This window comes from Plecotus auritus, assembly GCF_963455305.1.
Source record: "Plecotus auritus genome assembly, chromosome: 2".
Taxonomy (NCBI): domain Eukaryota; kingdom Metazoa; phylum Chordata; class Mammalia; order Chiroptera; family Vespertilionidae; genus Plecotus; species Plecotus auritus.
In genome coordinates this window covers 176,375,728-176,403,146 of record NC_137771.1, presented here as the reverse complement: position 1 = coordinate 176,403,146, position 27,419 = coordinate 176,375,728, and the positions used below count along the sequence as shown (strand labels likewise).

Below are 27,419 nucleotides of genomic sequence, written 5' to 3'. Positions count from 1 at the left end.
ACATGAGGCTCTTTGGCCCCTTGAGTGTGGCTCTTCCACAAAATACCATGGCCTGGGTGAGTCTATTTTGAAGAAGTGGCGTTAGAAGAAGTTTAAGTTTAAAAAATTTGGCTCTCGAAACCAAGATGGTGGCATAGGTAAGCACCTAAATTGCTGCCTCGCACAACAATTTCAAAACTACAACTAAAAGACAGAACGGACACCATCCAGAACCACAGAAAAGCTGGCTGAGTGGAAATTCTACAACCAAAAGGAAAGAGAAAAGCTCACAGAGAATTGGAGGTATGGCAAAGGGTCTTTGTGCGCGCAGAGAGGAAGGGCGGCTGAGAACCTGGCTGACTTTCTCTGGCTGAAGGGGGAAGGAAGCCCTCGACCTCACTGAACCCCAGTTCTGACTGCACTGAACCCCAGTCCCGGGCGAAACCCTGTGGACCCAGGCTCATACAGGGGGAGTCTGGACTGTCAGGTAGAGAGAACGGCACCCGGAGACTCAGAGACCCGGGGAGCCCGGGAGGGCAGGGGTTTGGAGGTGTGCGCGCCAGTGTGCACAAAGACTGTGGAGGTTACCACAGGCTTTCCCTAGCAGAAGGGAGTCGGAAGCTCCTGACTACACTGAACCCCAGTTCTGACTGCACTGAAACCCAGTTCCAGGCGAGCCCCTGGGGACCCACGCTCTTACGGGGGCGGAGACTCAGGAGCCGGGGAAGGCAGAGGTCTGGAGGCGCGCGCGAGCCAGTGCACACAAAGGCTGCGGAAGTTGCCACAGGCTTTCCCTAGTGGAAGGGAGTCAGAAGCTCCTGACTGCAGTGAGCCCCAGTTCTGACTGCACTGAACCCCAGTTCCAGGCGAGCCCCTGGGGACCCACGCACTTGTGGGGGGAATCTGGACTCTCGGGTGGAGACTCAGGAGCCGGGGAAGGCAGAGGTCTGGGAGTGCGCACGCGCGCACGCAAGGGCAAGGCTGACTGGAAGCCAAGACTGTCTGCTCCACCCTGAGACTCCACCCCATCCAAGCTGAGCACAGAGGCTATTGCAGTTTGGCAATTCTAATCCTATAAGGCTGTCTCCAGCACCGAACTTCTCCCAGTGTAGACACAGCTGATCCTTACAGCCAACTGGCCTGGAGGTCAATTCCTCCCAGTGATACCAACAACAATCAAGACTTAACTACAACAAGGCTGTACACACAGTCCACAAAGGGGTGCACCAAAAGTATCCACTTCAGGTTAACTGGGGAAGCCGATCCACTGGGCCATATAGGAAACCTAGCACACAAATCTACCCTACCAACTCAGGGAAGCAGTGAAAATGCGGTGTCAAAGAAACAGATCACAATGGAGGAAAACAAACGACTGGATATAGAATTCAAAACCACGGTTATAAGGCTTTTCAAGAATATCCTAGAAAAGGCCGATAAATATAACGAGACCCTCGAAGATATGAAAAAGGACCAACTAGAAATTAAACATACACTGACTGAAATAAAAAATATTATACAGAGACCCAACAACAGACTAGAGGAACACAAGAATCAAGTCAAAGAATTGAAATACAAAGAAGCAAAAAACACTCAACCGAAAAAGCAAAAAGAAAAAAAAATCCAAAAAGTTGAAGATAGTGTAAGAAGCATCTGGGACAACTTCAAGCATACCAACATCAGAATTATGGGGGTGCCAGAAGAAGAGAGCAAGATACTGAAAACCTATTTGAAGAAATAATGACTGAAAACTTCCCCCACCTGGTGAAAGAAATAGACTTTACAACTCCAGGAAGCGCACAGAACCCCAAACAAAAGGAATCCAAAGAGGACCACACCAAGACACATCATAATTAAAATGCCAAGAGCAAAAGACAAAGAGAGAATATTAAAAGCAGCAAGAGAAAAACAGTTAATTACCTACAAGGGAGCACCCATACGATTGTCAGCTGATTTCTCAATAGAAACTGCAGGCCAGATGGGAGTGGCAAGAAATAATCAAAGTGATGAATAGCAAGAACCTACAACCAAGATTACTCTACCCAGCAAAGCTATCATTCAGAATTGAAGGGCAGATAAAGAGCTTCACAGATAAGAAAAAGCTAAAGGAGTTCATCACCACCAAACCAGTATTATATGAAATGCTGAAAGGTATTCTTAAAGAAGAGGAAGAAGAAAAAAGTAAAGATAAAAATTATGAACAATAAATACATATCTATCAACAAGTGAACCTAAAAATCAAGTGAATTAAAAACCTGAGGAACAGAATAATCTGGTGAATATAATAGAATCAGGGGCATAGAAAGGGAGTGGACTGATAATTCTCAGGGGGAAGGGGGAATGGGGGTGTTCAGGAAGAGACTGGACAAAAATCATACACCTATGGATAAGGGCAGTGGGGGGGGAGGTAAGGGCAGAAGGTGGGGTGGGAACCGGGTGGAGGGGAGCTATGGGGGGGAAAAGGAGAAACAATTGTAATAATCTAAATAAAGATTTATTTAAAAATAAATAATAAATAAATAAATAAATAAATAAATAAATAATTTGGCTCTCAAAAGAAATTTCAATCTTTGTACTGTTGATATTTGGCTCTGTTTACTAATGAGTTTGCTGACCACTGATCTAGACAAGATATCATAGTGGATTGAGCTTGAATGGTGGTTGTGCAAGTGGAGAAGTGGAGACATTCTGAGATATTTAATAGGTTACCTAGAAGATAGAATTGACAGGATTTAGTGATTGGATTTTAAAGTAATGGAGAAGAGGAGTCAATTAAACAGCGAGTACATTGACATCCAGTAATTACTTTGTTAGGTATCTATGGAAATGAAGATAAATTTGACAAAGATGAACACATAAGAATCTTTACCATGGTTTTGTTTATAAGTGTAAAAAAATTGAAGTGTAAAAAAACTTGTTCACTATTTGGAATCATATAATATTCGATGTATCCATAGATGGATTACTGTAGAACCATTGAAAAATACAGGATGTTGACATGGAAAACTCTATGATGTACTTGCAGTATGTGTAATTATCTACTTGTGTAAAAACACATGTACACAAGCATTAACTTTTTAAAATGATAACTTAAGCTGTAAATAGTGGTTGTCTACTGAAAGAGGAATTGTGGAGAGGTGTTTACTTTTTCTGTGTTGGTTGAAATTAGTATATGGAATAAGTCCTCTGCATTACAAGAAAAAATTTCCATTTTGAAAATTTATTAAATTAAAATCGAGAGTAGGGAAAGTTCCTGGAGATAAAGAGGGTAGTAAATATGACTATAATGTGAGTTATATTTTGTATATTTATGGGATTTATCCTGTATGTTGGCAAAACTTAGTATAAAGAAGTCTGCAGTCACGTGGAACATATGCTGGGAAAGTGGTTGATGTAAGTAGGGATACAAGCATAGTGGATGATATAAGAGGCTGTGTTTTTTTACATGAGAAATGGTGGGGAGAGGAAAACATAGCTTCTGCTTCCTAACTCTGAAGCACAATCAACTAATTAATGAGCAGCTTCCACTCAGCAGAATTTGAGGATGATTACTGTCCATAGGAAGAGTCAAGAAAGGTTTGAAGATGCAAGGAAAAGGGAAAGAGTGAGAATGTAAAATGATTTTTTTGTTATGGAACAGAGTCTTGCATCACAATAAATCACAATAAAAATTACTGTAATGGAGGGGTCAAGGGAGTCTAGACAGCTGACAGCAGCTTGGTGACAAAGACAGTGGAGGGGGGAAGGGAGGAGAGGGAAGAACCAGTGAAGCTTGGGTCGGATAGGTGACATAGCTACCCAGGGTGGGTTGGAAAGCAGCAGGCTCCATTGAGAAAGTGACTCTAGGCTTGTGAGGATTTGGTGGTCTGAATTTTTGCTATGATCTGCTTGAAACAGTGTCTGGGATGTAGATTCCTGACCCAGAAATTGCTGGGAAGAAATAACAGACCAGGTCTGTTCTGAGGCAGGAGCAGCAGAAAGCTCTAGCAGTCAGAAGCTCAATCATGATCTTTTGTTTATTTTTCAGAAATTTTCTTGAGTTTGTGTTTAAAATGGTATGTGAATAGGGAGGCCCTGACAAGCTTCTTTTCTTCAGCTTGCTCCTAACATTCTCCCATTATTTGTCATGAATAGCATGACTAAATTGACTTGGTCCTCTGGTCCTCATTGGTGTATCCTTTCCTCATATTCTTTTTTTTTTTTTTTTTAATTGTATTGATTTCAGAGAGGGAGCGATGGAAAGAAACATCAGTGATCAGAGAGAATCATAGATTGGCTGTTACTTGCACATCCCCCACTGGGGATTGAGCCTGCAACCCAGGCATGTGCCCTGACCAGGAATCAAACCATGACCTCCTGCTTCATAGGTCGCCACTCAACCACAGAGCCATACTTGCCAGGCCTCATACTCTTTTTTTTTTTTTTACCTGAAAGTTAATAGGAGAAAACCACCAGCTAAGCTCACTGACTCAATAAACTTAATTTTACACAAAATATTAAGTAATAATAGTCTCGGATAAGAGAGAGTATCAACCCAAGAAAATGAAGCTTGGTTCTTAGACAGCTGGGATATCTGCTTTTACTACCCTCAGCTTTGTGGCTGCATCCTAGAGGTTGAGGTTACTTTTACGACAGACCACTTGATAAGCAGAATGTTTTTGAATATTATATATATTTAGTAGTATATAGTAGTAGAAATTAGTTTGAAAGAAATCAAATAAATATTTGCTTGAGATTTCAGGTATTTTTTCTTGATAGAAATAGTTGACAGTAGGGGCGTAAGGGCATATGCTGGGGGGTGGAGCGGCTGGGGAGAGGTCAATGGGGGAAAAAGGAGATTCATGTAATACTTTAAACAATAAAGAATTTAAATTAAAATTTAAAAGTAAATAAAAATAAAATATTAAAAAAGGAAAGAAATAGTTATCTTTTTCTTATTTAGAGATCTGTGTTCATGTAAAATATCTTTTAAGGCAGAATTTACAACTTGATTGTGCATCTTTTATATCTGTTGTTTCTTTAATCATGAAGTGTGGAACATCACCTAGCAATATTCCATAATATCTCTGTGCTTCATGTTGTGGACTGATAAATTGTTAAAATTATACCAAGTTTTCAGACTTGGACTCCAGTTCATAGTAAATATGCATAATGTATGTATTAATATTAGGCAAATAAGCCAATGAAAATATACTTAGAATTATTAGTCATTAGGGAAATACAAATTCAAATCACAATGAGATACTACTATAAAATCTATTAAAAATGACTGACATTAAAAGAACTAATCACAAGTGTTGGCAAGATGTAGAGGATCTAGAGTTCTCATACTCTATTGGTGGGATTGTAAAATGGTCTGACCATTTTGGAAAACAGTTTGGCATTATCTTAAAAAGTTAAATATATAATATTGCCATTCCACTTATAGAATATTGGCTCAAGAGGAACAAAAGCATATGTCCATGCAAAGACTTGTACAGGAATGTTCATTGCAGTTTTATTTGTAATGGACAAAAACTGGAAACAACCCAAATGGCCATCTGCAAGTGAATGGATAAACAGGTTCATGTGATGCAATATTACTCATCAGTAAAAAGGAGTGAACTATTGATATATATGCCATGGATAAATCTCAAAATAATTATGATGGGTGAAAAAGACAAGAGTACATGCTATATGAATGCATTTACATAAAATTCTGGGAAATTTAAACTAATCTGTAGTGACCAAAAGCAGATCCAGTGCTGACAACTTTTGGGGATGATGGCTAGTTCATTATCTTGATTGTTGTAATGCACAGGTGTGTACATATCTCAACACTTTAAATATGTGCGATTTATTGTAAGTTAATGATACTGTGATAAAGCTGTTTTTAAAAACTTAATATTATATTTAAATTTGGTGTTCTTGAAATGTTTTCTTTTTAAATTCCAGGGAGGAAATCCTTCAGCAGTCTTTGTGGGAAAGAGTATCAACTCATGTGATTGAAAACATCTATCTTCCAGCTGCACAGACCATGAATTCAGGGACTTTTAATACCACAGTGGACATCAAGCTCAAACAGTGGACTGATAAACAGCTTCCTAATAAAGCAGTAGAGGTTAGGATATAATTTAATTAAATGGGTAAGAAGCATTATCTGAAGGGAGTAGGAGCTGTGAATTTTAAATTTTATTCCCATCACAGCCACTGTCTTTCTTTTTGTCTTTATACTCCATTTGTGTCTTGGGATTAACCTTAATGCTGCTACCAGTTACTACTGTTATAAATCTTTACTAATTGGTATGATGTTGATCTGAGGGTATTATTGTTTTCCTCCCCAAAGATAGCATCTAACAAAACTGTCAAAATTTGCAAATATTTCAAATGTGAAATATTTTTAATTTCTTTTGTGGATAAAGATTCCATAAGGAAAATATTTAATGGATAAAACATTTCATGTCTTGATTTTCTATAAGGCTCAATTATACTTAATTCTTTAGTTTGGATCTTGCCAGAAGCTTAGACCAGAAAGTATAAGGAAGTGCCTTAAAAATTTTGCATTTCTGTTACCCTACCACTTACTAACTGTGTGATCCTTGGGCTAGTAGCTTAAGGTTTCTGATTCCTCATCTATAAAAATAGGGGTGATAATGTTGCCTACCGCACAGATTGTTACAAGGAATAAATGAGTTAATGGATGTATAATACTTAGACAATACCTGGCCCATAGTAACTGTTCAGTAAATGCCAGCGCTGATGGCGATGATGATGACCGCCATTCAAGGTGATCAGCCATGCATATCACTCTGAAGCACGATAGTTCCAGCTGAGAGTCAGTGCCTCCCATGCTTCTGTTGAGGATGCTCATGAAATTAGAATCAGTGTTAAAAATAATTTTGTTTTTCATACCTACCTTAGAAACAGAATGTCAGTTTCTGATTATTCAGGTGTATTTCACCCCTTTCCTATCCTGTTCCAGATCTAGCTTCTTCACCGCTGTTCTCAATTTCCTTACACCTCCCTTTCTAACTCTTGTGGTCATACCGCCCCAGTTATGTGCTGCTGACCCCTGCCCAGTTCTCTGCACATTTACCCCTGATAATTAGCACTGCTGCCACCACTTCACTAGCTGTCCTCACTACCGGCCCTGGCGTTTTTCTGGGCCCTGTCTCATGATAGGATATTTTTATATTTTATGGTTCAAGCAGTGGAAGTGGTCATAGAAATGGCAATGGTTCTGTCTCCTGCCGGCTCTGCCCCTTCACAAACCTGGGTGTGGTAAAAGATGTGGATCTGGTGAAGGTCAGGAAACATTGGCTTTTAATACTTCACTGTGTATTTTTGTACAGCCACCTTTCTTTATGCCATAATTTCTTAATGTTTGAAATGAAGAGGGCTAAATATAAAATGCCATTTTGACACTGCTCTTCCTTTCACTATTCATGTAATTAGGAGTTAGCTATGATACAAAGCTGTATAATACTCAGCTATGTTTGAAACTATTGATGCATTGCTTTCATAAAGGCAAAAATGTGAAGACTAAATCATTAAGAAATTTTATACTTTTTACAGTGTGGAAGAAGCAGGCAAACTCAGGTGTTGTAGAGAATGAAGTGAACTAAGCCTGGTAGTTGGCTAGAGTGCCCGCCTCATCTAAGGGGAGCTCCTATCCAGCTCTGGCAGGTGGTGTCAGGAGAGAATGTGGGTATAGTGTTGCCAGATTCTTCCAGAGAGGCTGGAAATGTAGATTTGTATATGAAGTCTCTCGATTTTTAAATATTAGATACTAATTTTTAAAAAACTTAAAGCACTGTGTATGTCTATCACACATGCCAGGAATTCAAATCTATCCCACCAGCTGCTAGTGTAAGATGTCTAGGCCAGAGTTTATATTTGTTGATGGTTTTCTTAATGCGGTTTCATATGTCTTTTCTGATAAGCTGATTTATCACATTGGACTTAAGTTCATGTGTGTATTTTTCATGTTATACATTAAATAAAAGTATGTAGTATAATTTTTTTCTTTCAAATAATTCTAGGTAGCTTGGGAGACACTACAGGAAGAATTTTCCCGCTTCATGACAGAACCAAAAGGAAAAGAGCATGATGACATATTTGATAAACTGAAAGAGGCTGTTAAGGAAGAAAGTATCAAACGCCACAAGTGGAATGACTTTGCAGAAGACAGTTTGGTATGTTGTTTGTATATTAGGGTGTCAGCCTCATATGTTTATATAGTTTCTCAAATTGGTACTTTCATAAGAAACATTTTATGTGACTAAATTAGATTCTGTATTTAAAATAATGAAGGAAAGAAATAGATTTACGATCTGTAATTGACCCTTTGACATTTCTCTGCCCTTCTGTAATTGCCTTCTGTTATTTCTTGCTTGGTTATCATTTTAGAAAAACAAAGGAAACTTCTCACTAAACAGGCTTCTATAAACTTCAACAAGTTGTCATCCATTAGCCTGAACTAATAGAGGTTAGCTGCTTCTCAATTTACTTTCTGGTAAGGAGTTAGATGCATTAATTTTCAGTGGATTTGAATCATAAGATGTTAGACTCCTAAATCATAATGCTAACTACCATGTGTTGAATGCTTACCAGAAACTGCTGTGTATTTTGTAAGCATTCTTTTATTCCGTTCTTTTTTTTTTTTTCAGAGCCTAAACCAACTTTATTTTATAAGTATTACTAAAAGCAAAATATCATTTAATACAACTTGAAGCTGCTATAAATCTAATCTTGCATCCTAACTATACATAGGGTCAAAAGCAAAAGAAAAAAAATGTTCAATACAGTTCATAAGTCCCTATGAGGTCTCTGGTGTCAGCCTTAAATGGTCTGGTTTCCTATAACCATCAAAAAAACCACCACAGCCCCTACCAACTCCTCTCCCCGGTGTCCTCAAACCTATGTGAATCATTAGGCTACCTGAAAGAGACAGACCTGCTCAATAACACAAAGTCGGTTTTACATGTAGATAAGGAGGTTTAGTACAAAGCAAGTGTTCTACACAAATGTTCAATCAATGGTAAGTTCTAAAATTTGGACATGTTAAGAAAGGAAGCACCAAGGTTTTAAGCTGCCTGAATATTTTATTAGAAAGGAAGAAATTGTTTTCTTTTTCTCTTCCCACTTCTTTCTGGAATGCTGCTGAAGAGCGCATGTGTGTCTGAGAAGAGTTGGCACTGTGGTGCGGTGGGGTCTCTACACACAGTGTGTGGTCAGTGAGCTTCTTCATAATTCTCCAGTCTGGAGACCCTCTGACTTTCTATTTCTACTAAGAGTACAAAGTTGAAGGACAGGAAAGTCAACAGGGTTCAATATAAAATATATCCCCAAAGAATTTGTCAAACATTAGGAAAGTTTCAAGATGTAAGAAATGCTTTTAATCTGTATTAATAATTTCTCATACAGTATATTTACTGCAGTCTGAAAACTCTGTAAATATTTACTGTAATTCAGTGGGAACTCAATGGGAGGAACCTGGAAGAAGGAAAACCATGATTCAAATTAGTCACAGAGTTTCCTTTGCGCACAACAGCACCTGTTCCAATGAAGAGCACTTGCCAGCTGGGCTGCTCTGTTCACCAGCATTTGGATCAAATGAGTCATGTAATGCAGGTAGTAAACAGGAAATAAACTCCCTGATTAAAAAAAATAAGTAGAAAGAACTAGGAATATTTAGAAGTGGTTATAAAATAAAATATGTATTGAAATATGAGGGAACAGTGTAGACCAGAGCTGTTAAGGTAAGGTTTGGCATTGGCATTTTAATTCTTCAGGCTTCTGGTCATTGTTACCAGCCGTAGTGTAAATTCAGTGAATTATTGGTGTGGCATTACGACTTGAAATGGTCAGAATTCTTCCGGTTCACTAAGTTAAATGTTGTTTAATAATGAATTTCTTACCATACTCTTCCGTTTCCTCCAGCTCCGTTTCTTTGAGCACCACCACTCTCGTGGCCGACGTGTCGGGTACTACTCTCCCTGGGCCTGGGCTGGCGCCTGGTCCTGATCACTGTCTGCATCTCCTGTGATCACGATGCTTTTCTCAATTCTTGTTTCAGATAGTCCGCCTTTTATAGTCTTGGTGATGTGTGTGGTTGTTGTTGTCGATACGGAATCAGATGTGATGGTTGTGCAGTCAGTAACATGTCCAAGTCACCAGCAGCCATGCCATCGATCTGGGGAGACTTCAATGTGATGGTTTTGTTCAAAGTTTGGACAATAGGAACTTCCTTGGTGGAGATTTCTGTCCTTTGTGAGGCATCAGAAATTGTTACCATCTCTGTCTTTACCACGGGTGGCTCTGAACAACAAATAATTTGTGGCAAACATCAGAGTCACCATGAGATACCTCTCTGTTAACTTTATGTTGCTCATCTTGCTTTACAGCACCTTCATGAACACTCTCTCTGCAGATCTCCTTGGGGCAACTACATGTTCCTGGATCACTGTTTCTGCCTACACTGGCTCCTCCCTCCACCACCTGAAAAATCTTTTGTTATATGTAACAGTGTCCTCACCATAATCAAACCTTACTAAGCACCTACTCTGCTCATACAGTTATGAGAGGCACTGTTGAAACAGTCTTCCAGGAAAATGCATATCTGACTGTGGGCTGATTGTAATTATAATTTTTTGGAATAAATATTTATCTCCATATTTGAAAACTGTATTTATTCTTGTTAGCTGCCTTACTAAGACTGGCTTTCTGAGAGAGTAGTGTCATTTTCATTCATTCAACAATTACAAAATTTTAAAACTAGTTTTTTTATAATAAATAATATTTGCTTGTGATTGTTTAGACCTTTTAAGCTTCCCTCCATTACATTTTTCAATGCTGTTACCAGTGAGATAATGGTTATTATTTTTATCCTCTCTTTTTTGAAAATGCTAACACATAGGTCATATGACAAAAAGGAGAGTTAGAGATTATCTGAATCATTAACTACTAAATACTAGGGTTCTAGGTGTTAGATTTTATGTAGTTAAATGTGTAGTATGCCCCTCTCCAGTCCCCCACAATGTTCTTAGAGATGGTCAGCTCATTTAATTTGGGCTAGGAAAAATTTTCCACTGTTGTTTTTTTAGACAGAAAGCTGACAAATAGGCAGATACTAGGACCTCCTGCATTTGTGTGGAAGGGACATGCTTTATATCATTTTAGAAACATCAGTTATTTTGGATATTTGCTAAGCTGTCAATTTGAATAAAATTACTAAATGATAAGACACAAATCATATTAGCTGTTTTTCTTCCCTTGTTATTTCAGAGGGTTATTCAACATAACGCTTTAGAAGACCGGTCCATATCTGATAAGCAGCAGTGGGATGCAGCTATTTACTTCATGGAAGAGGCTCTTCAGGCTCGTCTCAAGGATAGTAAGTAGGGACAGGGGTTGTGGAGTTTTGAGTAGTTTCTGATGAAGGAATCATCCAACTTCAGAGAACATTTGTAATTTTTAAAAAATTAATATTTCAAGGTCTTTGTTATTTATACTGTAGTTGAAGATTATTTGTGGGATTAAGTAAATTAGACACAAGTACTGATAATCTAAAAAGTTGTATTCAAACTATTCTAGTGTTTGCTGCTATGCTTATGAGAACTTTACAATGAATTGTACTTTTCATTGGTTGTAAACATATATAATTAAATTATTTCTTATATATGCACCCTATCAATCATATAATTTTTCCTTATATCACTTTGAAGTGGTTATGAAAGCAAGAATATTATTAGTTGTAATTTCTGTGCTTGGTAGATAAAATTCATGATCAATTTAAATTTTTCTTTCAATCTTTTAGCTGAAAATGCAATTGAAAACATGGTGGGTCCAGATTGGAAAAAGAGATGGCTATATTGGAAGAATCGGACCCAAGAACAGGTGAAAACAAACAAATCTCTGCCCTTATGATGATATAATTTTGGTCATTTTAGTGCAGGCAGTAAAATGTAACCTATGCATGCCTCTGCACCAGTCTTAATAATTTCAAATGTTTATGTCAGCCTTTCTAAAATATAAAATCTTTAGAATAAACAGTAAACTATGAATGCAAGTTTTTTTATAAGTAGCTGTGTTATTAAAAGAAGGGAGAGATGAAGCATATCCCTTTTGTGGTTGATTGCTTTGTTCATTTCAGCTCTCTATTTAAGGTAAATTGAAGAGTATAGTTATGAAGAAAGGAAAAGAATGTCAAAGGTTTCAGAGGATGTAGAATGAATATGATTAAAATAAGAAATATAAAGACTTTTTAACCTTATTCTATTATATTATCTCTGGATATTTTTTATTAGTTGTCTATTCAAATTATTATATTCTTTTACTTTTTTGCTCCTATGTTCACAAAATAAGTATAAAAATTCAGACAGGAAACAGGCAGAATTATAGAATTCATTTATTTACATTTAATGAGCACTTCAGAAGAACAAACTGGTAAAGACAAGTGTAGATAACTTTACCAATGAGTAAAAGAGGGAAAATGGGTAAATTATTAAGTATCCAACCCTCATCCTTTTTATTCCTTCCTTATTGTTGTGGCTTCTTTTTTTATCTAGCATTCAGTCTTACCCCACTGTCTCATTCTTATTCATTCCTTAAATAAACGAGTGTAAATAGAATATAGAATTAGAACATGAATGAAGGCCGTAATGAATCAGGAAAAGAGGTGGCAGGTAACCCACTTTCTTGTTCCTGAATCCCTGTGATTAGAGAAGGAAGATGAAGATACCTATCAGACGTGAGTCCCAATTTGTCTTAAAACAGTGAAGGGACAGTTCCTCTTTTCTTCTGGGATGAATTTGGGAGGCAAGGAGTCATTAAGAGACTAAAGAAAAGCTAAAGAAGTGGTCAGAGTGCCTAGTTGGATGATGCCTGTGCTCAGGGTGCATCAGTCTTCTCTCTGTGCACATGGACTGAGAGGGGGGTCTGTCGGAAAAGAACCCCTAGGGGACCATCAGAGGTTTCTGACTTTGAGATGGGTGGGTGGAGAGGAAGAGAGAGTATTGATTGGAAAAAAACAGGTGTAAGGCAAATAAACCAAAGAAAAACGGTGTCTGACCTTCAAGTCCTAGTGAAACATGTCTGGAGTCTCCAGAACAATTAACGCAGCAACTTGTGGTAAATATGCTTTGGCCAAACACTCTTAGAAATGATTCCTGTATGTAAGTTTTTTTTTCCTCAGGAACTTCAACTCATAGGGAATCTCTGCAAGAGAAGCAGAGGAATTAGTTTTAAGGGCAGTGCAAGGATCTGCAACCCAGAGGAAGAATATAGAAACCCTTCAGAGAAGAGCGTTTCAGGGCAGCATGTGTAGGACTCAGGGTGACTTTAGAACAAAGGCCGTAATTGAAAGTGTAGAGGGGAGGGGCGTCAGAATCACCTGGGAGGTGTTTGTGTATGTTTGTTTATTCTTTCAAAACAAAGCCTCCTGTCAGACTCCTGTCACAAGTTCTCCTCTAATCTTGCTAACCCTCCCACTCCTACATTAAAAACACTGTTCTGGACCTCATACCTGGAAATTACGGTGAGAAACATAAAAGAAATTAATAATATCTCTGGGCCTCACAATGCAAGTTTAAGGCAGCTGTCTATAATCCTTTGTCTTTTTGAGTGACCGAATTTAGCAGGAAAAGAAACTCAAGATTGTTCTGTGTTAAAGATGATAAATCCATGCTCTGAAAACTATTTTGTGCTTTTGTGGTGTTACTTCTGAAAATTCTCACCTTGCCTAAGCTGAACTAATGCAGATCTTGGTCAGGATAGGTGGGAGAGGAGTGTTGTCCTGAAGACCAAGTAAAGTGGGAACAGATGGAAGTGAAAACAGAAGAGGAAAATCATATTTAGAGATTTCTTTCCTACCTCAGACCAAATAGCAGATATTTAAGAAAATAGTGAAATTTCTCTTTATTAAATATTTCTTCTAAAATGTCATGTTTTCAGAGACTGTTAATTAGTAGTTCTGTTTACAAGCAAATTTTTTTATTTATTTAAGTGGTATTTTTGTACAAATGTTCAGATTCTGTAGCTTAATATAGTTTGGGCTAAGTGCTGTGGTAGTGACTTGTTTAATCAGTGAATTTGAAACTTTTTTACACATGCAATTTTAAAAGAAGGATTGAAAATGAAGAGATAGGCCCTAGCTGGGTAACTCATTTTGTTAGAGCATCGTCCCAGTACGCCAAGGTTGAGGGTTCAATCCCTGGTTAAGGTACATACAAGAATCAACCAATGAATGCATAAATAAGTGGGATAACAAATTGATGTTTCTCTCTTCCTCCCTCCCTCTCTTCCTCCCTTTCTTCCTTCCCCTCTCTCTCTTTAAAATCAATAAATAAAATATTTTAAATGAAAAGAACTTAATTTCACACTGTATAAGAGTCATATTTTCAAACTTATCACCTGTATGTATACATTTCCAACTTTGATGAAGAGATTGTGAACAATTATAGAGAAGAAACTGGAAATGAATCTAAGAATAATGGGTACCTTACAGAAGCAATCTAAAGCAAGATATTTTAATGAAAAGACTATTTAAAAATTTCACTATAAATTTTATATTTAATTTGTTGTAAAAGAAACATGTCAAGAGGTGTAAGTCCTTACAGTCATCTAATTATTAGATATAAAGCATTTATAGAATATTATCTCTTTCCGTGTAAAATATTTCAGCAAAAGTAAAATCAACAAATAGGGCTAAAAATTTTTTTTCTTTTTTGCCTGTCATAATTCATAGTTGTTCTGCATGCATAAGCCAGGTCACTGTGTACGTTCTTATTTGTTGTGATTGAACTTATGTCATTTATTGTGCAATAGTAATATATTTATTAAAATTGGGACTCTGTTTTTACAAGTGTGCCGAATCATGAACCAAACTAAATACTTTCTTCTTTGAAACATTTTAAAGTGTGTTCACAACGAAACCAAGAGTGAATTGGAGAAGATGTTGAAATGTAATGAGGAACACCCAGCCTATCTTGCAAGTGATGAGATAACTACAGTCCGAAAGAACCTCGAATCCCGAGGAGTAGAAGTAGATCCAAGCTTGGTAATAAATATGCCAAAAAGCATGCAGTTGCTTCCTTAATCTTTGTTTCTTGTTGGATAATGCCTCTTTTTCCTCTCTTATAATAAATATGAGGATAAAAATAATTACAGTTTAGACTACTTTTTGCTTACCTTCATGATGTTTGTTTGGGGAAAATAAGAATAAAAGTGTTTCTGGGCCTGTGTTTCCTAGTTAGAGTGTAAGGGATCAAAACCTCACTTTAATATTAGCTTAAGTTAGCTTAAGTGAAACCCAATGAGAAAGTAATTCTAGTGGTACAGTCGTATAAAATTTCAGAGCCACATATAAATTCTTTTAAAGATTATCTGCTATTTATGTTTTCTTATTTAAGAAATGAGTATACATACTTATTTTAAATTCCACCAGAGTTCAGAATAAGAAAACTGACATTCAAAACAGTTATAGCAGTTATATGTGTAGCTTTATTTATAAACTAAAAGCCCAGTGCATGAAATACATGCACGGGTGGGGTCCCTAAGCTTGGCCGGTGATCAGGGCCTATGGGGGCCATCTCACCCAGTCCCGATCAGGGCTGGGCCAGCCAGGGCCTGCCGGCTGCCAGATGAAGCCTGAGGGACGGGGGGAGAGACTGCAGGAGGTTTGCCGGCCAGGGGGAGGTTAGCTGGCTGTGAGAGGTTGGCTGTGGGAGTGCACTGACCACCAGTGGGCAGCTCCTGCATTGAGCATCTGCCCCCTGGTGGTCAGTGCACATCATAGCTACTGGTCGACCGGTCGTTTGGTCGTAACAGTCGCTAAGGCTTTTATATATTTTTTTTTATTTTTTTTTAAATGAAATGAAGACTAATGATTACAAGAACATAGAGTTAATTTATCCACATTGTCCTAGTTCTTGTTAAAAATTAGTTGTATACAGCTTGATACTTTTTAGTTTTCTGTGGCTATAAGTACAGTGGGAGGAACTTTGTCCATATGTAGGATGTGGATTGGCGACATAATTAGTTTCTGTGAGCAAGAAAATCTCAGGTTTTTTTCCAGCAGACACTTTGTTCAGTGCACTTTATGAAGCTATAAAAAAGGTAGGTAAGTACTCTGACAGGAATAGTGGTTGGACTAGATATCAGGAGACGTGAATTCTAGTACTTCATTCCATTCGCTAGTAATATTACCTTTAGTAATTAATATAATCTCTCTGAGCCCCTTTTTTCACCTGTCAAATGGTGGTGATGATACTTATTCTACCTACTTAGTATTGTTATGCTTTAAAAAAGATAGTGGTATGAAAGAACTTTGAACACTAACAGGGTGTATAGCAATAACAGGGAGGGGGGGTCATAATGATGTGGTAACTGAAATTTAATAATCAGAAAGGAAATATTGTTGGGTTGGTTGATGGGCATGGTCTGATACCATCTTCTAATCCTAACTCTGTACAAGGCTCACAACCTCTTATTGCCTTGGAATCTTTACCTTGAATTAGGGGAAGATAATCCCTACTTTAGCTACTGTACAAGATGATTATTTGACTATAACAGCAATGCTTGTTAAAAAATACTGCAAATTTTGAAGTACATTAGCTGGTAAGGGGACAGACTAGTAGTAAATCTAATCTTTGTCTTGAAAAAATTTAATGGATAAAAAAGGTTGGTAGAATAACAACATTGCCATTGGTTTTAATTAATTTTTTAAATATAAATAAGCTTTGTAGGTGACTTTTCAGAATGTGTTTGATTAACTTGACAAGTGTATAAAAACTCTGGTGTTTGTTTTCTTTTTTCATTAGATTAAGGACACTTGGCACCAAGTTTATAGAAGACATTTCTTAAAAACAGCTCTAAACCACTGTAACCTGTGTCGAAGAGGCTTTTATTACTATCAAAGGCATTTTGTAGATTCTGAGGTAAGGTTTTCAAAAACAAGTAGAAATGTTTTATAGCAATAGTATTTTAGATGTTTAAAAGTAAACTGTAGCTTTAGCATTAATTTTAAGTCTTTTGATCTTCTGAAAAAAAATGTGTGATTTATAAAGAGTAACCTAGCCCCTATCTTTTCAAAGATATTTACCACTTTGGTAGGATTTGCATCTTACATGCATATCATCCCAGTGCCTGTAAGATTCTGTGTGCATGTAATAGGCACTAAACCACTTTAAAATATTTTTTAAGAATTAACTTTTTCTGTTATAAAATAATACATTCCCATTGTAGAAAGAAAATTCAATAAATAAATGTAAAATTATGCAAAAGGAAATAGTCCCTTATAACCCTTCACCTAGAAGTAATTTTAATTAACATTTTTATATATTTTTGTTCAACTCTTTCTATGCAGGGTTGTATGTGTGTGTATGTGTATAAGACAGTCATCCATTGCATAGTGGAAATAATACTGTAAAACAGTTTTTATTGTGCTAGTTTCCTATATTAGGTTGTAATTCTTTCTATCACTAAAATCTTGCTTTAAATTATTATTTTAAAGCACTATAAAGTTTTTGGAATGGATAGTTGTAGCTTAATGTCACATTTTACAAAGTAACCTGTAGGTGGCAGCAAACGGATGTATTTTGAGCATTTTTTTACAAGCAGAAATGTTTTGAAATGTATCCTGAAAATGCTGTATTGATCAGTGATCTTATTTGAGCCCCCTAAAATGCTTTCCTTTTGAACTTTCAGCAGCTTAAAATAAATTTACAATTAAATGCACCTATGTAAAAGGTGGCAAATTTTTTGCCTAATTTTAAATGTTGAGAAGACCTCTCTACAGAATAAATTTCTTTTTAAAAATATATCAATTATTTTCATATACAGCTGAATTTCAAAAATTTCTTGAGTATACACTCAAAGAAAAGAGGTTAATCTAAGGACATACTTTAACATGGTTATGTGTTGAAACTAAATACAAATTAAGGGTCATAATATGCTGTGGATTTCTACTTGTATAAAACGCAATGAAATGCCCTATTTCCCAAATTTATTTGCTTTCTTATTGGAATTAAAACAAAGTTATATAGGTGTGTGGTAGATAGAACCCAAATCATGCAGAATTTGATGGATTCTGTGCAGAAATTATTCAGTAGCTTCTATCTACAATAGGAATATACGTATATGTTAGGTAAGTCTGAGTATTTTTAAAGCTTAGGCCCTTATTTAGTCGTTGTCTGTGTTTATGATCAAATTCATGTTTAAATTTGCATCTGGTAATCTTAATTACCTGATATTTCAGTTGGAATGCAATGATGTTGTCCTATTTTGGCGAATACAGCGCATGCTTGCTATCACGGCAAATACTTTAAGACAACAACTTACAAACACTGAAGGTAAGCCACAAAGGGACCATTTTCTAATTTTGACATAAAAAATACAGTAATAACATCCATTTATAATAGCATGCCCAAATACTTCCTTTATGATAGATTTATTTGAAAAACTGAAATTTATTATTTGCCCTTAAAATATTAATGAAAATAGATCATAATTGAAAAGGATGGAGATAAAACATATCAGGAGTCTCTCTTTATTACAGAAAAACTCTCTTAGAAAAGGACTCCTAAGCATCACTTAGTTTTTTTGAGAAATCTGTACTTCTATTAAAGTGTCAGGGCTTGAGAATATGACTCTCTGAGAAAATATATTAGTTTTATGCTGTTAAAAGCACTGAATAATAGGTAAATATTCTCCCTGTAACTGTGAGAAGTCTGAACTTAATTGATCTAATGCGATGAGAAAAATTACTTACTGCACGTATTGTTAATTTCATATCCTTGTCCACTCATAAAAGCAGTGCTCCTCAAGTTTTTTTATTTACTTTGAACAGTCAGACGATTAGAGAAAAATGTTAAAGAAGTACTGGAAGATTTTGCTGAAGATGGTGAGAAGAAGGTTAAGTTGCTCACTGGTAAACGAGTTCAACTGGCTGAAGACCTCAGTAAGTACTTCCTCCTGCCTTTCACTTGGCTGCCTTTTCACCGTCCCCAGTTTCATTCCTTGTTCACCCATTTAACATCAGACTTACAGAAAAGTATATACAAAGAACTTTTCTTCCTGAACTATGTGAGGGAAAGATGCTAACTTGAAGCCCCATCGCTTCCAAGTACCTTAATGTGTGTTTCTTAGAAATAAAGATTTTCTCCTAGCAACCATTAAAATCAGGATGTTGATACTGATTACGACGTCTAATTTCACACACCATCCAAGTTCCCCTTTTGTCCTAATATTGTCCTTCCATGTCACAAGATGTTCCATGCTCATTCTGTACTCTACCTGACCCACCTTTTTTTTTTTTTTTTTTTTTTTTGAGAATGGTATGTAGAAATCAAGAGCTGAGAACTGATATGCTCATTATTGCTAGAATATTACTGTTCCCAGAGCCTCTCGGTGGAAAGAGCTAGGGAACAAACACTGCATGTGTGCATGTACACTCATATACACACATTTGCATCTATATTCCTGGTCATACATATATGTCTGTATTGAAAACCATAAGTTGTCACCAGTACTTATCATTTGAATTCAATAATCCAGGGTTTGTTCTCATTTTCTCTTTTACCATATTTGTAACTCCTTTTTCTGACAATGAGAAAACTGGCTCTAGGTATCATTAATGTATTTACTTATTTTGATCAGTGCTCCTTTATGTAACCAAACTTGTCACTCTCCCCTTCATTGAACGAACATTCTCTTCACCCAGCTCAGGCTTTTACACTGACTCCAGGCCAGCTCTGCAGTGCCTTACCCTGTGTTGGTACCCTTTCACCTCATCTGGGCCCTGACATCCCTTGTCAGGATGCCCTCTTCATGGAGTCCTTTTTACTGAGCTCAGGCTCTGTCCCTTTATGCAGACACCTCCCCCTCTCATTCTCCCTCTCCCTGCACTCTACACAAGGACTCCCTCCTCACCTGAAGTCAGACTATGTTTTTATGGAGACACCCTCTTCATCCTGCTTGTGCTCCAATGCCCTGCATCAAACTGCCTTCCTACACAGACACTCTCCTTACCTCTAGGCCAGGCCACCAACTCCCCCATGTGAACACCCTCTTACACCTGGTTCAGCTTCTCACCTGCACTAGGCAGTGTGGCTTTCCCTTCCCCTCCACCATCCTCAACTCACTCCACTTTGTGGAGTTATTTAGTTCTTTCCTGTTGCTAGTAGGTTCCTAGCATTAAGCTGTTTTGCTTGCCTGTTAAGATTTACTTAGATCCTCGAGAACCTAAGGGAAGTCAGTGAAAGATTAATATTATTAAATAAAAATACTGGGGGTTGGCAGTTCTCTTTGAGCCTACCTTGTTATAAGTTTCCCTTACTGCAGCTTCATGAAACAAAGAATTGTCTTTCATTTTATACTTAAATGTATTATCCAGTGAGTTTTCTGATATCTAAAAGAGCATATGCTGAATAGAAGTTTTTCAAATTTAAAAACAGTTTCTAAGCTGAATTTATATCAGTACAATACAGTCACTAGAATATCCATGAGAAGGCAGGCAATTTTCCTATTTTATACCCTGAGCCTAAGCAGCATGCTGTTTTCCACGGCTTATCTTTTCCTTCTCTCTCCATTTCTAAGTTATCTGAGCTCTTCATTTCTGTCTTTTCCTTTTCTTTCTTTAATAATCTTTTTTTTGAAACATACTTTAACTTTTATTTCCATTTTCTATTGACTTTCTTTTGTTTTTGTTTTTCATGCCACTTTGGCAGCATAGTTAAGTTTGTGCTAACTTAGAGATCTATTTTAACTCAGAGTTGCCATATATTAGCTGTGTTATCTGGGGCAGGTATCTCCCAGAGCCTTAGCTTCTTTATGAAAATGACCACATACTATAATAGTTACTACACAGCATTGTTAAGAGAATTAGTTCAAAACCATTTGGAAGTCCCTGGCTCATAATTTCACGCTAAATTAATACTGTTCCAAGAAGCGCTGTGTCATGTCACAATGTATACAATATATCTCTTTTTTATTTCTCAGGACATAGTTATCAGACAGTGAAAACTTCCACGTATTTTACCAGCATATAAATTTTTAAGTGATTTAGAAAATGATGTGTCTCTTCTCATGTGTGTAACCTCATCATTTTCCATTCCTAATTTGATACTTTAAAGAAAGTGTATTACTAACACAAATTTGTGCACTGTCAAGCCAGGTCATATGTTCTGCTAGTTTTCCTTAAAATGATTGAATTCCTCTGTTCATATAATATTATGGTCACATTAATGTACCAAATAATGTGCTTGGAAGCAAGTGTTTCACTAGTGACTCATCTTCATTAGTCCTACTTAGAGAGATGAGCCATGACTTGGTCCATTAATTGTAAAGAATATATCTCCTTATTGTTTATCTTCAATCTAACACTTGGGAATCTGGTCATAAATATTTTCAGCAAGAAAACTTTGAGTTTAACAATTACTACTACATTACACAGTTCAAAGTGTCTAGTATAGCATATTCAGTTAGAATATAGCATGTTAGTTAACAATTTAGAGAAGAGAGGCAATCAAGAGAGTTTTTACTGTGATTTTAAAATTGTACAGGGTAGAACATTGTAGAGATTGGTAGCTTTATACATCACATTTATTGTCAGTCTTAAATTTGCTTGATTTTAAATCATTTCACCACTTTACTTTGGAGATTCACCAACCAGTTAGCCTTTAAGATGAGTCCATAAGAAGTAGTACAGTGTTCTCTCATCTTCTAAAGAAGATATACCATGTTCACTAGTGAAATGAAACCATGAAGCTGGAGTTAGGAAGGTCAAAGAAATGAGAAAGGAGCCCACTTCTTCTGGTCTTGGGAGGCTCCTGGGAAGAGGAGTCATACGTAGGAACTAGATCTCTTTGGAGATATGGTAGATTCCATAGCTGGAGCAGGAAAAGGTAGGATGAACCTGGGACATCTTAAGGTATAGAAAGTAAGGAATTACTTGAAGAATGGTGGGGACATGTCAACAGGATATAGAGCCAGCTTGAAGAGGCTCCAGCTGGCCAAGACTAGGATAATTTGGGTATGAAAATAAATAATGATAGTTATAAATTATAACCCATTGTGTAAAATAAATCCGTTAATGTTTATATTAATAAAGCAATAAAATCAGTGATGAGGAATGGGATGTTTGTACAATCACACAAAATATCTCCATACAAAATAATTTAAAAAAGAAAAAGAGTAATTTTACATTGGAGAAGCCTTGGCGATACCACCTAGTCAAGCGGTCAAAGTTAATATTATCAATAATGGTCAAATCAGACCTGTGGACGCTTTATAGAATGCAGTGAGAAGAACCCAGCATCACTTCTAGCATCTTCTTACCAGCGATGTATAACTTAAGTCCCATTATAAAGATACACTAGACAAACCTAAATTAAGGCACAGTCTACAAAATAGCATGTAATCTTCAAATACATCAATATCATGCGAGACAGGGAAGACTGGGATCTGTTCTGGTTGAAGGAGACTAAAGAAATGCAATGTGTGTGCCTGCACGGGACCTTTTTGCTCTAAAGGACATTAGTGGTCCAGTTGATAAAATGTGAAGGGGATCTGAGGGTTACAAGGTAGTAGTCCCTCAGTGTTAATTTTTAAACTTTATTTGTTAAATTAGTATTCTTTAGGAAAAGATCCTTGTTTGTAGCTAATACCAATAGAATATTTGGGGCTTTAGGGCATAATGGCAGTAAATGATTGAGAAAAAATATGTTCTTTGTAGTATTCTGACAACTTTTCTCTAAGTCTAGGATTATTTGCATTAAAAATGTTTGTGTTTTTATAACTGATAATGGATCAGGCTCATATGAAAATAATTTAGAGAAAACAACACCTTTGAAAATATGTCTTTGAAGATGTCCAAAGACTGTTACCTCATGAATAGTTTAGTAAGCTACACAGCTCATCTTTTTACCTTAGTTTCTTATTTGCAGTGTCTAGTCCACTTAGACCTGTCTAGTGTGTAAATATGCCCACTTTGACTTTGATGAAATTATTTTGATTTTGTAGTGAATTTTATTTCAAAGGATATAAATAGATATTTAAATAGTGTTAACTTGGATAAAATCTATTTGGATTTCCAGCAGAATTTTTAATGTTTCCAACCTATTTATTCAAACAGACTGCAGTTTTAAAATGCTTTCTTTGGAGAGGGGAAGATTGGTATACTATAGCTTAAATCAAAGTTTTTCTTTCTATTATGCTCAATTTTATGATTTATAAAATTTATTTTATAATTGTCATCATATAGAACAAGTGATAGTGGTATCACCTCACAGACTTATTTTTAGAGTTTGTTCTCCATCCACCTCAAGCACTGGTGGTAATTGCTGGCAGTGTTGCTAAACTGAGTTTCATCAGTCCATCCGGGAATTTTCTTATTGTTTGCCATGAATATGGTGTCAGCTGTTAACTAGGTTATTGTGAGTGTTTGGACCTTAAATTAATTGCTTAAGATTCAGAGCTTGGGTTTCTTTTAACTCTTGTTCCTGAGTTAAACTTTTCATTCTCTGTGTACATAACCAAAGAATCATTGATACCCAGGAATTAAAGGGGCATGACCAGTCATTTAGATCGCTCTAAGAACTACGGAGTCTTTCTTTATTTACAGTGCATTCCTTTTCATTTTGGTATCAGAACCTGAAACTGTGTATGAATGTATTTTTCTCTCCCAGATATTAGGCTTTGTGCTGTATATGCATTCTCATAGGTACAGTCATTTTTCTTATATTATAGGTAAAGAAATGGAGGCTTAGAAACACATAGATAATAAATGGTAAAGCCAAGAATCGACCCCAAGTCTTTTAACTACTGTGCCAAACTAATTTGAGAAAAAAAAAAAAACAAACTCAAGCCGTTAGAAACTATGATTATATAAAATGGTTCTTTACATTTGTATACTTCCATAGTTGACAATATCCTTTACATATTAGTGATGATAATGATCATCCTTTGTACTTCCTACACTATAAAAAGCTTTGCAATTTAAACTCAAATAATATGAAAACTGATAGAATTAGAACATCTGGGTAAGAGATTAGAGCACTGAATGCAAGCAAAGCCACAGAACAGGATTGGAGGAAGTTCACTTTCTTTGTGTGACTTATAATCACATCTTGAAGTATACTGTCAAATTCCACCATGGTTAAGTAGTATCTGAGTGCTCCAAACTCAGACACGGCTTTTCAGTGTGACGTGTTCATGCTTAGAGACTTAGGCTCCAGCTATAACAAATGCAGAATTTTTATGGAGCAATTGAGGCTTTTTGTTGAGCTGGTCTGTGAGTGTTGAAATGTTTTATAGTAAGCTTCAGTGTATTTCTTCATAATTCTTGTACTTCATAGATGTGCTTCAGTCAAAACTGAATACTTCATACTTATATCTCATTTACTTACCAATAACTGCGAAAACAGTGGTAAACTCCTGTACTTGGGCTACCAATGCACAGGCGTATTTTAATGCTATAGTGTGATGTCCTTAATGTTAAAAACAGTGTAACTTAAAGAGGCTGGTAAATTAGAATTTTCCAATATCCGCGCCTTTTTTCTCTGGCAGTTAATTTGCTCTGCTGACTCCCTACACGAGGTGGCAACAGCTGGCCTTTTTACTGGAGCCGGGGATTAGAGAGTAGGAATCACAGCAGCGTGCTCGGCCTCTTGCCTCTGTTGACTGTTCTTTATTGTTTGATGCCTGAGCATCTCCCAGACAGCAAGCAATTGTTTCTTGAAGCTTAAAGTTTGTTTCTCTGGGGAGTGTACAATGCTGGTGGCGCTCGTCTTTGTGTCTCTTCACTTTCCCAGTCTCCTCTTATCCTCCACCCTGTGCTTTCTCTTGATAATTAGAAAGGAGCAAAGATACAAGCATTGTATCTTAGTGTGAGGGAGCTTCAGTTTTGACTTTAGAAACTTAGAAATATAGACTACAAATGGAAATTTCCTTTTTTTTCTCTCAGCTACCAGATATTCAGGAACAAATCATTTTTGTAATGAAATCTTTTGTTCTCCATAATTAATGTACATTTCTAAAATTATGATGATAAAAAAGGGATCAGCAGGAGAATGATTCAGTACTGCCACTTTAAAAGTTAAGATTGAAGAGAAGCATTCCACAGCCACTTAAATCTAAAAAGACCTTTCACTAACTCTGAAACAATTCTAATTAATAGGTTAGTTAAAAATGTCTTCATGCCACATTAAAAATGGAATAAAAAGTAGTCAGAACATATGTAGATGGAACCCTCAGCCAGTGTGATTTTGTTGTTCTTCATGTAGAAAAAAAAAAATATCAAGACATTCTTGAATTTTATTTTCATAGGTTACTCCACATTAATGAGCTTCTCCCATACCCGCCATGTACTTGAGGGCCACGATGGGTACAAATAGTGGCCATGAAGCAGTGAGAGACTGAATAGAAAGATTATTAGAGTCAGAGTTTGGAACTTAAAATTACTATAGAACAGGAAAGTCAGAGGTTTAAAACTGTTTACTGTTTTTCCAGAGCGGAGCTCTGGCACACATATTTTGACAAGTTTTTCTCTATAGGTGATTGGTTCCAGGTCACCACCACCCACCGTTCTGCCTCTAAACTAGAGCAGTTCTTCCTGTTTGCAGCAGTACAGTTAGTTATTGATTGGGATAAAATTGACATCTATCTTCTTTTAGTAGAGTGATAAATGTGTGTGACTGTTGAAAATTTGGTAAATTATTTGAACTATATCTAAGTAGAAGTTTGTTTTGTTTCTGTAGATGTAACCATAGAAAATGAATTTTAAAGGGATTTCAAGGAGGAGGGGCTGCAATTAAGTTGTAGACTGCTAGGTAGGCCCAGAGAGCATTCAAACAACAAACAAACAAAAAAAGCACAACCGCAGAGAATAGTCAATTGCCCTGGAGAGAAAGCATGAACTGTAAGGACCGTAAGCCCTACAACATCATTTATATCTAAATACTGTTACTGTTTCTTTGGCCGATAATTAAAAGACCTCCGTACTGCTTTTCTCGTCTCCTGGCTTCTAGCACATTTCTAAGCAGTCTTTTCCCTGTCTCTCTTTTCTTATGTCTCTCATGTGCCTTCTTCTAGATCATTATCATGGGTCCAAAACCAGTGTTTTTCCTCTGCCCTACTTATTTACCTTCTTTCAGTGGTTAAAACCTTCCTGAGGTATTGCCAGTGATATTTAACTGAGCAGAAGGCAGGCTTCCCAGTCTAGGCAACCAAAATAACCAATTTCGGGGGGGGAGGGAAATTTGTGCTTACTATGACTGACCTATTCTCCCAAAGTGACTTGGTTCGTTCATAATTTCACCATACCTATATGTTACATATTGTATGTCTTCTGTGACTGTTTGATTGTGAGCTTTTATACAGACGCTGTCTTCACCGCCTTCTTTTGACTTCATAAAGAAGCTCTCACTTCGCATCTAAGGAACTCTTTTCCACTCTGTCATGCCAGAAAGCTACCATTTCCTTTCCCTCCTAGAGCAGCTTGCGTTTGCTGCATTCACCCTGTACCCACTCCCTTGCTAACACCTTTGATCTGGCTTTCATCCCTTTTGAAACCACTTCTTTCTGGTCACCAATGATTTCACTGAATCACTTTCATAATTTTTTTAAGGTTATTAGGAATTTTTAAGTTGATTGGAATATTTTCATTCTCTTTGACATTTGTGTACTTCTTGGAATGGTTATTAGTAGGAGTGAGTATAGTTGGAAAGTGGAAAAATTCACTACAGCGTAAGTAACTTTTTCTATTTTATGTATCAGTGTTGATGGTCTCTAAGGCATCTTTTCAGGGTAAAAGTGATTAAATTTTTAAATTTTGCCTCTGAAATAATATTTTTCATAGTAAGCTGAAATTGCTAAACTAAAGCATCTAAGGAAGATAATAAAGATTATTTTTACCTTGAGTCTCCATAGATGAAGTAGACTCTGCTCTGTGCTGTAGCTGAGAGAAAGAGAGGAGGGCTTGGGGGGGTGGGGGCGGGGAGGTAGGGAAAGAGAGAGAGAGAGTGAATCAAGCAGTCCTCAGGGAGAGTTCTGTTAGAAAGTAGTTATTTACAAATAGAATTCCCCACCTGAGTGGTGTGCTTTCCAGGTTATTGATGAGAAAATCCAGACTCATAGAGGGGCTTTATAAGTCAAGCACATTTTTCATGGCCCAAATCTATTTTTTAAGGCAATATTGAAGAGTATTAGTAAATTGGTACAAGATTAAAAGAATATTTCTCTGGTACGCCATGTCTTACTAGCAAGTATATTCTTTTTGCTTTAAATTCAGGTTTTAACTGATTAAAATAAAAATAAAGATAAGAAAGGTCTCTTCAGTAATTTATGGGTTGAATTTTTCATTTATCAATTTTAAGTAGGTTTTATTTATGCCTTATTGTGATAGGTGTTTATGTGTATGTGTAAAAAGGCCAGTGCATAGAATTAAAGCTATGAATTAAGCTGTTGTT

At 36.6% G+C, this 27,419-nt stretch overlaps 1 protein-coding gene across 4 annotated transcripts in view; it reads left to right on the top strand.

Moving 5' to 3' along the window:
* OPA1 (OPA1 mitochondrial dynamin like GTPase) overlaps positions 1-27,419 on the top strand; it is a 96,036-nt gene that overhangs the window by 50,935 nt on the left and 17,682 nt on the right. For all 4 annotated transcript variants that reach the window (XM_080655304.1, XM_080655302.1, XM_080655301.1 and 1 more), the window contains 8 exons: positions 5,911-6,076; positions 7,998-8,150; positions 11,242-11,350; positions 11,774-11,853; positions 14,873-15,013; positions 16,776-16,892; positions 18,212-18,305; positions 18,803-18,913. In XM_080655304.1, coding sequence (XP_080511430.1) covers positions 5,911-6,076; positions 7,998-8,150; positions 11,242-11,350; positions 11,774-11,853; positions 14,873-15,013; positions 16,776-16,892; positions 18,212-18,305; positions 18,803-18,913 — 971 coding nt within the window. The remainder of the gene's footprint in view (positions 1-5,910; positions 6,077-7,997; positions 8,151-11,241; positions 11,351-11,773; positions 11,854-14,872; positions 15,014-16,775; positions 16,893-18,211; positions 18,306-18,802; positions 18,914-27,419) is intronic.